General features: G+C 36.6%; 2 protein-coding genes across 2 annotated transcripts in view; both read left to right on the top strand.

The window, feature by feature from the left end:
• Window positions 1-1,861, top strand: part of LOC107753009 (acetolactate synthase-like protein) — a 14,979-nt gene extending 13,118 nt beyond the window's left edge. Inside the window, exons 14-16 of the mRNA XM_016569090.1 lie at window positions 286-357; window positions 1,154-1,259; window positions 1,453-1,861. Of these exons, the coding sequence (XP_016424576.1) occupies window positions 286-357; window positions 1,154-1,259; window positions 1,453-1,631 (357 nt within the window). The 3' untranslated portion in view covers window positions 1,632-1,861. The remainder of the gene's footprint in view (window positions 1-285; window positions 358-1,153; window positions 1,260-1,452) is intronic.
• A 1,887-nt stretch (window positions 1,862-3,748) lies between these two features.
• LOC107753011 (protein FAM118B-like) overlaps window positions 3,749-11,897 on the top strand; it is a 9,244-nt gene continuing 1,095 nt past the window's right edge. The window contains exons 1-6 of the mRNA XM_016569093.1: window positions 3,749-3,814; window positions 4,455-4,555; window positions 6,237-6,326; window positions 7,091-7,343; window positions 9,456-9,683; window positions 10,579-10,707. Coding sequence (XP_016424579.1) covers window positions 4,554-4,555; window positions 6,237-6,326; window positions 7,091-7,343; window positions 9,456-9,683; window positions 10,579-10,707 — 702 coding nt within the window. The 5' untranslated portion in view covers window positions 3,749-3,814; window positions 4,455-4,553. The remainder of the gene's footprint in view (window positions 3,815-4,454; window positions 4,556-6,236; window positions 6,327-7,090; window positions 7,344-9,455; window positions 9,684-10,578; window positions 10,708-11,897) is intronic.

An 11,897-nucleotide genomic window follows, 5' to 3' on the forward strand; every position in this document is an offset into this window, starting at 1 on the left:
GACATGTGGGGGCGTGTTTAAACGAGGCGTTTTAGGAGGGCGTGGACGAGTCTTTAACTTTTATAAAGATAATCTCATTGGGTTTGAGACATTAGTCTTTGCAACTTTAGGGATCTTATCTATGCACGAACAGCTTTTAACACTCCAAAGAGAAAGGAAAACTTGAAATTGCATCATATGACCCCTTTAAATATTTTTTTTTTCATTCAGAGCACCAGTTTAGTCACAATACAGCCTTAGTCACGTTATTGGGGTGCATGTAAACAGCCAATATCTTGTTGACAGGTATGGATCGTTTACGGCGATGGTTCCCTCGGATATAGCGTGGCTGAATTTGATACCTTCACACGCCACAAGGTAGCAACTTTAACATACGTAACAAGCCCTTTCAGCACTGATTTTAACTTTTACAGCATCAAGTTCAGAATGTATTAAAAAATGTGTGTTTTGTAAAAATGCTAACCTTGTCTAGGTCATCCAAACCCATAAGACTTTCGTTCATCTTCAAATTACAAATGAAGATGTCTGAAATGACGAAACTAAGAGATTTCTATCCATGCACTGAAAGTCCATTGAAACTTTGGCATTCCAAAAAGTTCATAAAGATATCATAAAAGTAACCAATATGAATTGAGCCGTTTAATCCAAGTCTTTATAAGAGATACCACCACATTATGTGATGAACGGATTTATTTTAGGCTTTATCCAGTACATTGATCAACAAAGCTCAACGGCAGCTCAACCGTATATGCTTGACACTCAAGAACAAACCTCAGTGGTTCTTGCAGAAGCTCAAATGAGCGCAAGAATGTATGTGCGTTGATCAATATGTATATGTGAATAAAAGCATAAATGAAATCTGTTCGTCATTTGAAGCGTTTGTTTCTCTTGGATTACACCAGTTGATTGATATGGATTAAGTTTATGTCTTCACAGACTTTCAGTGGAGTAATATTAAAATCATAAGAGAATATTACAAATATTTTCATTTGTGTTCTGAAGAACAAAATGTACATTGTAAATTTGTTTGTTATAACCAACTTGGATATTTTCTGTGGAAACCTGGAATATGCCTTCAAAAACATCCTCGCTGTGGCTTCTATCTGCTTTTCTCTTGAAAACTTGTAACGACTCCCTTGTCATCTCACGTCAGACCCCAGTGATCGCTCTGGTGGGAAATGATGCATGCTGGAGTCAGATCTCCAGAGAACAAGTGCCTATGCTCGGGAGCAACGTAGCCTGTGGTCTTGCTTTTACAGGTGAGAGGCTTTGGCGCAGCCATTAAATGGTTGTTCACTGCATGTTTAAATGTCAATGCTATGTTTAGAATCTGCAGTCTTCTGAATGTCCACAAAAATGTTTCGTATTATGATTAAGCTCTTTTCCAAAGGGAAATATTGTATGTTGATCATTCATAGTGATGAGTTGCATCACATGCTGTTCTGCTTGCAGATTATCATATTGTAGCCGATGGTTATGGGGGCAAAGGTTACCTGATTGGCCGAGAGGATGAGTCGCAACTTGATGACATCATTAAAAAGGCACAGAAGGAGTGCAGAGAGGGAAAGGCCATTCTGCTGAACGCTCTGATCGGAAAGACCAGCTTCAGGGAAGGTTCAATCTCAGTTTAGAGAGAAACACTGTGCACCATCCTGCCTAGATACCCAAAGTCTTTCTTGTGTTGTAATGCTTAAAATATACCACAGGACACACACCCTTATATGGATTCAGCTGATTTTTGAAAAGAGATCAAAGAAACATATCTGATGTTCAAAAACATTTCTTCTGTTATGTTGTGACTAATGCAATGTTCAAAGCAAAACTCTCAAGAACATGTCTCGGTCATAGTTCATCCCAAAACCAAAAATAAGTAAATGATATGATGTTTAAAGAAAATTAAGCCTGTGTTTCGGATCATTATGATTTTTTTTATGTATGACTACATTTCCCCCCAACTCTCATTAACTTAAAACAAAAAAGGGAGAAAATAATGTATTTTTATATACAGTATATTATATTGTATATATATTTATATACAATATATAAATACTATATATTATATATTGTATATATATTTTATATACAAGTATTTATATACAGTGGTAGTATTTCTTGTTCTTTAAATTATGCTAATTTTGAAAAAAGTTACATACTGGGCAGTATGTAATATTACATATTGTACAGTAATAAAAATAAATATTAATAAATATTCTCATTACTGTACTATTTTGGGCTGAAATGTGAGCTTGGACATTTTTTGCAAGTACTTCTTTAATTGAGCTGAATCCATTTCAAGATTAACAGTGTGATGGTCCAGTAAATTTTGATTGAAATATTATTTTTGAAACTCGCATTAAGAATATATGACTATATATGACATAACACTAATGCAATAATGGAAGACTTGCTTGTGTTGTGTAAAGGCTTGCAGGATTGAATTTTTTCTGCTTTATACAGTGGAGTGCCTGTAATTACTGAATGTTAAACTGATCTTGTTCAGAATCAAATTTGCTAGAAATAATTTTCAAAGAACGGCATCTGCAGCTATTTTGGACATTAATATTTCACTAAATAATGAATCAAATGGGTCTATGTTTGTTTATCTAGAAATATCAATCTAAACCAAAGTAATATCCTAACAAATACTTGGAAATGCAGTCCTGTTTTTGATGCAGTATCACACCTGGATATACCATAATGCCTCTCCTCGGTTTGTGATTGATCACTTCAGCATCACCCACAAAATGACCATTTGGATATGGCTTCATAATTGATCGACATTTGTTGATGTAATAAAATCTCTAAAGAACAGTCCTACAATTGTTGTTTTTTTCCCTCAAGACATGAACCACTAGATGTCAGGCTCTGTCAGACAAACTATATATCTACTAACCCATGAGGAATCATTCATCAGCTAGTAGTAAATACTAACGGTGTTAAAGTAATTCTGAAGAATTTGGAAAAAAAAAAGGCTGATAGGACTGTAAGAATGTTACCTCCAAATCCCAAGAAACAAAAAACAGCAAGGCCATCACTTTTGCATCTGCTCATGCCCAGAAATCACTGCGGATTTATAAAGATAAACACACTCATGACTTGTCTGATTCCAAAGTCCTATTAACTAGAGTTACCTGTTTAATTTACATTATGTTGATTTTCATGTGCAGTCAGTGAGAAGCAATCAAATACATGGCCAGTGGGTGAAAAGAGAGAACACTAGAGGAAGAAGGTACTGAAAATAAGGATGCTCTCCTGTCTCTGCGCAAGAAGCTATAAAAAAACTTAAAGCTTCATTAACCACAGGCACATCATGACCTCTCCAGAACAGAGCATGCCTTGCTATTAACCCATTCACTTTTTTATTGTAGGCAGCATTTGAATGGGAACATATCCTACTTTCACTGAGACTGAACCGCTATAAAAGAAGCAACTTACAGACTTGAGCTCTTTCTTCAGCCATCTGCCATTGAGTTGCATGTTTGCAAATGCTATAAATTATTATATTATATTATGTTTATAAAACAATACAATTTTTAATGATTTTGTTTCTAAATGATTTTGTAAACATATCAGATTTTTACCAAAGGGCAGAACATTAAACACTATTTATCCAATATCCAATATTATTTAATATATACACAATAATAATATTTCTTCTATTATCAACATGATTAAATATCTCACTTTATTGTTGTCAACTAAGTTACTAATACAACACCCCCATGTAACTGAGCAATAGTTTGTCCCCAAACCATCTGACCTGCATCACATGATCGCATTGCCTTTCAGTGACAGACATTTTGAAAACAAATTGGTAAGTGGATTCTAATTTTGTTTAATATTTCATTGATAATAGTTCATATAGTGAGATTACATTATAGTATGTTATTATACAAAAAATGCCATGTGTCTGACCAAAAATAAGACTAGAATGTCAACTAGGCTACCTGTCAACTATGTTAGTCATAGACTTGTATCAGTATAATTTGTTATTATGTTTTAAGCCTAACTATACTTGTCGTAGTTTGAGTGTAACTTGCATTACTGTTCATAGTGGGGTCTGTACGATTTGTGAAATATTATTGGAATAAACAGAAACCGTTTTCTATTTGAATTATATATCTTAAAATGGAATTTATTCCTGTGATGCAAAGCTGTATTTTCAGCATCATTACAGTCTTCAGTGTCACATGATCCTTCAGAAATCATTCTGATATGATGATTTTCTGCTCAAGAAATGTTTTATGTAAAACAGTTGCGCTGCTTTATACACTTTATTCAGGATTCTTTGATGAATAGAAAGTTAAATGAACAGCAGTTATTTGAAATAGAAATCTTATAAATGCCTTTATTGTCACTTGAATGTATCCTTTCTTACTGACCCCTAATTTTGAGCGGTATCTCCAGTAAAGTACAAAAAAGTAAATAATCAACACTTTCCATGATTTCCATAGATGTCAGCAGCAGAGAAACAGCGAAGATGCTGATCCCTCAAGAAGGGCACAATATTTAGAAAAGCAAAGAGGCCTGGTACAGACTAATAAGACACGGAAATGTGAAACCAATCGCAGAGTTGAGTGAGAGCGAGAAACAAAGCAAAAGAGACCAATGGAGAAAAGCACAACAGAGAAGACGACAAAGAAAGCGTGATTAGTCCAACAGACAGCCATGAACTTGAACAGCCGCCTACAGAATCAAGGTAGAAAGCTGATTGTCCTTTTTTTCATTTTATATATTGATATTTTATATTAAAAAAATGCGTCTAGAAAAAAACATAAATTATTTATTGGAGCTTTTTAAATGTAAATTTCTACTCTGGTCGACTATTAGGTTTAAGTGTGTGTGTGTGACAGTATCAGTCTGGCGGATTAAACCCATGCGCACGCGGGGGCACGCACATCCGCTGTGTTGCGCGGACTCATGTAACGTAAAGCCTCAGCTTGTGTACAGAAGGATTCGCAGAGGAAAGTCTCTGGACAGGTACTTCTCTAAAGGCTGAACTGATTCATTCAAGGCCTTCAGTATTTTGGACTCTGAAGGCTGACAGGCACTGATACCCTACTGATACAGAGATCTTATATCGGAAGCCGCTTAAGAGTTTGTTCGATAAAAAAGAGAGTTTGCTTTTAGTGTTTTGTTTTATCATTAGTAAACGCCTCGAGCAAATTTAAGAAAGTACTCGGATCCTCATTTTTTCATCTGTTCATCTGGGTAAGTCGTGTTTTAAGATACCCTTTTTGTCGTTACTTTATTTTAGTCGTTTGATGTAACTGTTAGCGAATTGGTAAATCTCCTCTTTTCCGTTATCTCGCCTTTCCAGTTGAACGAATTGTAACTTAAAGTATACAATTTATTATTATTATTATTATTATTATTAGTCTTGAAGTTTGGAGATTAAATAATATCCATATAGACAATAGTGTAATATTAGCCTGCATGCTAAAGCTGTATTGTATCACACATAGGGAACAAAAGCAACAGGTGACTGAAGGCTTCAAGTAAACGCCCCCGCTAAAACAACCAAAACATGTTATATAATAATAATTATGCTATTAGTACTCGTAATGGATTGGATTCATGATTAACAGAAAATAAAGTTATTAGTTTATAATAATTTGATTATTTGGCGTTAAAAATGCATCTGTAGCTAGCCTGTTAGCTTGCTAGCTCGAGGATGTCTGGTCAGTGTTTGTTGTAGGTTATGATTGATTTTTTTGGGCCCTTTATGTGCACCCGAATCTGTCTGGCATGATTTTGAAAGAAAAACAAAGAGAAAACGGAAAGAAAAGAGATATGCCCTAACATCTTTTAGCTCCCGAGTGAAGTATTTACAACAAATCACTGCAGCATCTTCAGATTTCTTCCTTGCATCATGAGCATGTAAATCCTCTGAAACCTGTTCCTCCAGACACAGGAGAGTAAATCTCTTTCAGTGTCAAGATGGCAAAGGACAATTAATTCAGTTAAGCTTTATTAACCTTCTAAATGAGCACTTGACATTGGTCTAATTAATTCCTACTAACAACACTAATCTTAAATTCACTAGGTTTATATATAGTGAAATTATGTTATAAAACTGTGTAATACTATGTAGTATTGCGTATAAATGAATTCTATCTCTATCTATCTATCTGTCTATCTATCTGTCTGTCTGTCATCTGTTGTAGTTGTATAGCCTTTTGGTCAATATTTGTTGCTTTATAAATGAATTGTACTTAGGGATCTTTGTTTCTCAGGAGTCGAATGGCCTCTGTTGTTACAGTAAAGACAGAGAAGCGTCCTTCCCATGGCTCTGAGGATGGCGACACAGTGGCTAAGAAGGCTAGGTATGAAAACAACAGATGTTCGTGTCTTGCTTTGCTGCCAGCACATTCCCAGGGCGAGCCAAATATTTTTCATTGAAGTCAGCTCCTGTTTGCTGACTTGTTCTGATGAACGTGTGATTTTTTCAAAGACCTGTACTTCCTGATAAGAAAAACTTCACCTTTTCCTATTCTTTGGAAAAAAATGATAGTCCACCCTAAAATGAAAATTCTGTCATCATTTACACACCCTCATGTCATTCCAAACCTGTATAACTTACTTTCTTCTGTGGAACACAAAACAAGATATTTTAAAGATAGTTGGTAACCAAACAGTTTCGGTTCCCATTGATTTCCATTGTAGTTTTTTGTCCATACATTGGAAGTCAGTGGGATTTGAAACCAACATTATTACCAACATTATTCAAAATATTTTCTTTTGTGATCCACAGAAAAACACAAAAGAAGATACCTTCTTTTGTGTTCCCTTTTAAGCATTGGATGAGACAGATTTTGAACGAATCAGAGAGACAAATCCCATGCCGTTGTTGTGAGAAGATAAACTAGTATCTAACATACTTTTAAACACAAAAAAAGTCACACAAACCAGGGGTTTTAATTGCATTTAGACATGTCCAACAGTTTAGTTAACAGTTTGCAAAAATCACCAACCTTATAACGAATAAATAGAAAACATCTCATGCTTTGCATGCAACTCTGTAGCGTAGTTCCATCCGTATGCATGTTTCCTCTGACCTGTTTACATTTCCTCCTCCTCGGCTGAGTAGGAAGTTGTTGCCCAGCCTGAAGACCAAGCGCGCCCCTGAGCTTGTGCTGGTGATCGGCACGGGGGTGAGTTCAGCCGTAGCTCCTCAAGTGCCCGCATTGCGCTCCTGGAAAGGTCTGATCCAGGCGCTGCTAGATGCTGCCAATGACTTTGATTTGCTTGAGGAGGAAGAGAGCCGCCGCTTCCAGAAAAGTCTGCAAGAGGACAAAAACCTGGTGCATGTTGCTCATGACCTTATCCAGAAACTTTCACCGGTAAGATGTTTTTTCATTTTCTTACTACTTGTATACAAAAATTGTAATTGCACATAAGGCAGTTTTTATGTTTAATGATATAATTGTTTCTACTCCAGTTCATTGTTCTTTAATAATATTAAACAACAACTGGAAATATTGAAATATTAATATTAATTAATCTTGAAACACTGATTGAGCAATTACAAGAAACATTTCAGTATGTTTTACTGTTTCTTTTAACATACCTTCTCAGGTTTGTTTATTTTGTGCAATAACCAGTAGTAAAGAGGAAGAAATGGTTGGTTCATGTGCTGCTTCGACTGATGCTGATGGGCTATGCCAATGTTTCAGTTTCTGTGATTAGTGAAAAGTTGTCAGGGCAAGGAAAAATCTTGAAAAAAAAAATCTGTATTGTTGATCATTAGGACAATGCTAGGCAATGCATGGACCGCAGAGCACAATGATGAGTTTGTCCATCATTAGTCCCTTTTTTTCTTTCCAGACAAAATGGGGCGTAGAACCACGTGCCACCAGTGTTGTTTTTGTCGCTCCGTCAAAACAGCACTCAGTGATTTATCCCTGTTTTTCATTGACAAAGCCCCAGTATCATTTGCATCCAAACCCATCAGTGTCACTAGAGGATTTAGATGGCATTAGGCCTGTGAAAGGGAGTTAGGTAATGAATTTCAGCTCCAGTGCTGGGGTTTCATTGCCTGGAATGGTCATAGCTGAACAGTACACATCAACAAAACAACTCACCTAGAAAAACATCAGCCTGCTGTCTGTCTCTATCCCAGTGAATTTCCAAGCTCGGTTTATTTGTTGTTGTTAGTGTGAGGTCTTTCAGTGATTTAACCTACTTGTGTGAGTTTTGAGTCTCACATGAGCAGAGCAGACCCCAGTGGCACAAAAAATTAGGTTAATCTGAACGTGTCAAGGATTCACACCTCCAGAACAACATGCCACGACTAGACGCTAGTCCATTCAGCTTCGGCATTACGTATTTCTTTAGTTATGCATTCTTTGTAATGTTTGCAGCAAGTCAGTGGATGCCAAAATACATTTGGACTTTGACATGTTTGGGCATGAATATGTAAGTCATGCTTGAGACATTCAGACTGCTTTTTTGATTCAGGCATCAATGTTATTGCGCTACTATGGTGATGAGCACAAAAAAGGTCCACAACTTTCCAAGAATGATTGCATGTTCATCTAATTTCTGAATGCTTGTTGCTCAATGCTGTTATTTTTCATGAGTACCCAAATCACGGCTCCAGACAAAGAAAAAAAAAATTAATAGACCTTAGTGAGGGTAGACACAATATTGAATTTGGCACAGATGAAAACAAGGCTGTAAGGGATAAGATCATATGTCATTTTCACAACTTTTTTTTTTTTGTCTGCAGTGAATGAGTGCCATCAGAATGAGAGTCCAAATAGCTGATAAAAACATCACAATAATCAACAAGTAATCGTCATTACTCCAGTCCATCAAATAATGTCTTGGGAAGTGAAAAGCTGCATGTTTGTAAGAAACGGTTAGCTATTTCATTTTGACGGCACCCATTCACTGCAGAGGATCCATTGGTAAGCAAGCGATGTAATGCTAAATTTCTCTTGTGAAGAAACATACTTATCTACATCTTGGATGGCCTGGTCTCTGGTTTTCCATGTGCCTCTGCCAAGCTCAGAGAATGAATTCGGCTCAGTGTAATGAGATTGAGTTTGACCAGGACAAGGGCACTGCTGTCAAAACTCTTCTATTCTCGGCGCTCTCTCCATACTACTACTAATTTCCTACAATTAGCCTAAATATTTGACTGACGTATTCCATTTCTTATGAGATTCCTATTATCAGGGTTAAAGTTTGCATTGGCGAACACCACCATGTGTAAAAATCAAGATCATTTAATTGCCTACAAGCCTAAATATATGAATTAGGGTGCTTTATTTCCTTTGATGTGTTCCATGGAGAACATTTCAAGGCCTTTGAAGAAGATATTCTTCAAATATATAGTGCTTATTTCCCCTTCTAGACGCCTGCTTTGGTTCACTCCTGTAACATTGCATTCCCAGAAGAGTTATTTGAATACTCCTTAAGTTGATTTGTTTTGTCAAATTTCTTTGTAGCGGACGGGAAATGTACGCTCCACCTTTTTTAAAGACTGCCTCTATGAGGTGTTTGATGACCTGGAGTGTAAGATGGAGAACGCTGGGAAGCATCTCCTTCGCTCCGTGCTGCAGTTGATGGAGAGCGGCGCTCTGGTCCTCACCACCAACTTTGACAATCTGCTAGAGATCTACGCTGCCCACCAAGGGACCAAGCTGGAGTCTCTGGATCTCACAGATGAGAAGAAGGTACCAGCTATGTTTTCTGTATAAATGAGGTGAATTAGCATTACAGTTCAGACTGCCTTATTGGACGCTAACCATTTGAATAGTGAATGTCTAATTTTTCATTTTGGATTCCATCCATCCATCCATCCATCCATCCATTGAAATAAGTTTTCTATTTGAATATATTTTAAAATGTAATTTATTCCTATGATGCAATGCTGAATTTTTAGCAGTATTGCTCCAGTCTTCTTCAGAAATCATTCAATATCGATATAAAACACTTCAAAATTGTAACATTTTTGTCGGCAGGTCATTGGGACCTGAAAGTCCATCAGCAATGTGACGTCATATATATAGCACAATTATTTAGTCTATGATTGAATTGCATTATGTCTCATAAAAGTCACTGATAAATAACAGATAAAAAAAACATCTGAAGAAGAGACCATGGGGACCCATCGTCAGATCATCAGTTGCTTTAAGCTTAAACTAAAAACAATGTGTGCTTTGAAATAAAGCTGTGAAACGCTTTTCCTCAGATGTTCAGTGCATTGGGTTCATCTCTGTTTGCATTTGGCCATAAATTTCCTTCAGCACAAAGCAGTGAAGGCTTCAGCTATTAGCCATAAAATCAGCCTTATGGTCTCAGGCCAAGCGTCATGTAGGGCATTAGTGCATGTAAACTCTACAGCAGCTCACCTGAAGGGCTCTCGGAAACACAAGTGACTGCATGTTCAGTTCCCTGTGTCTTTATTCAGCAGGCCGTGTGTGGTTTTCCATAGCGTGGCCTTTAGGCAGGGTGTTTATGCACCTCTTGATTAGAACCCGCAGTCATTAAAAGCAGCTGGACGCTCCTAGTGGGAGCCGGATTGGGAGCAGTGGAGTATGAAATGCCGCTGTGTGCTTGTGTGTGCAGGTTCTGGAGTGGGCTCAGGAGAAGAGAAGACTGAGCGTACTTCATATTCACGGTGTTTACACCAACCCCAGCGGCATTGTACTGCATCCTGCTGGCTACCAGAACGTTCTGAGGAACACAGAAGTCATGGTGAGTGAATGTTTTCTGCTCTCAGGAGAAAATAAAGTCACACCACTGGAACGTTGATAATTCACTGGGGTGGAGGACACTGGGAACCAAAGCATTCTGGGCTGAAGAGATACTCCCTTTTGTGGCAGTTTTTATTGCTCACTGTCCAGTCCTTGAAATAATTGACCCAAATACAAACTGTTATGACAGCATTATATGAAGTTTATATGATGCTGATAAAAGCAGCATAACAGTTTATTATGTTATGATGGTCTGACATAACGCAGTTACCCCTTTAAAAAAATATCGGTTTCACTCTCCCAAAACGCCGGATCCGTGTGGACGAAACGCCTATACGATACAAAATTTATGCGTACACAGCTAAACGCGTCTCCGTGTGGACGGGGCCTTAGATTCAACCCTAATTAAACACACCTGATTCAACTTATCAAGTCCTTCAGGCTTTTTTGAAAACTACATGGTATGTGTGTTGGAGCAGGGTTGGAACAAAACTCTCCAGGAACTGAGTTTGACACCCCTGGTCTATGACATAATGCAGTTTTTTAGTCTAGATCAGTTAATTTATTAAAAAAATGCATAAAAAATTCAATTAATATACATTGAATACACCTCTTCTGTGATGAACGTTTTAATGTCTGAATTCATATTCATTTTGATGTTTTCAGGGGCATAACGTCAAAAATGTCAGGGTGATACATAGGGATTAATTGAAATAAAACCAAAATTGCGATATGGCTCAGTGCGATTATCAAATTGGAATTTAATGAAGTAAATGTGCTGTGTTTTTCAAAGTGAAGTGTGGCTCTGTGCTTATTAAGGGCTCCCTGTGGTTTAACGTTTGAAAATGAAATAAAGACACCAAAAAATATTAGTAATGTAACTTTAAAAATATTACTTTTCTTAAATACTCCTTTTTTTATTTTATTTTTTGTTATTGTTATATTTTTATTTAGTAGTTGTAGTAGTAATTAATAGTAATAATTGTGATAATAATAATAAATGATCAAATAATAATAAAATGTAAAATATTATATATGTATGTATTATTATTATTTTATATTATATATTATTTTATAGTCATACTGATGTATAATCACAAAACGTTACAAATTGTGAAGCTGGATTTTTGAAAATTGTGTTTTAAATCACAATTGCGATTTTTATCAGAAATTAAGACACCCCCCCCCACC

This window comes from Sinocyclocheilus rhinocerous, unplaced genomic scaffold (assembly GCF_001515625.1).
Source record: "Sinocyclocheilus rhinocerous isolate Xijiao unplaced genomic scaffold, SAMN03320098_v1.1 scaffold2276, whole genome shotgun sequence".
In the NCBI taxonomy this organism is placed as follows: Eukaryota; Metazoa; Chordata; class Actinopteri; order Cypriniformes; family Cyprinidae; genus Sinocyclocheilus; species Sinocyclocheilus rhinocerous.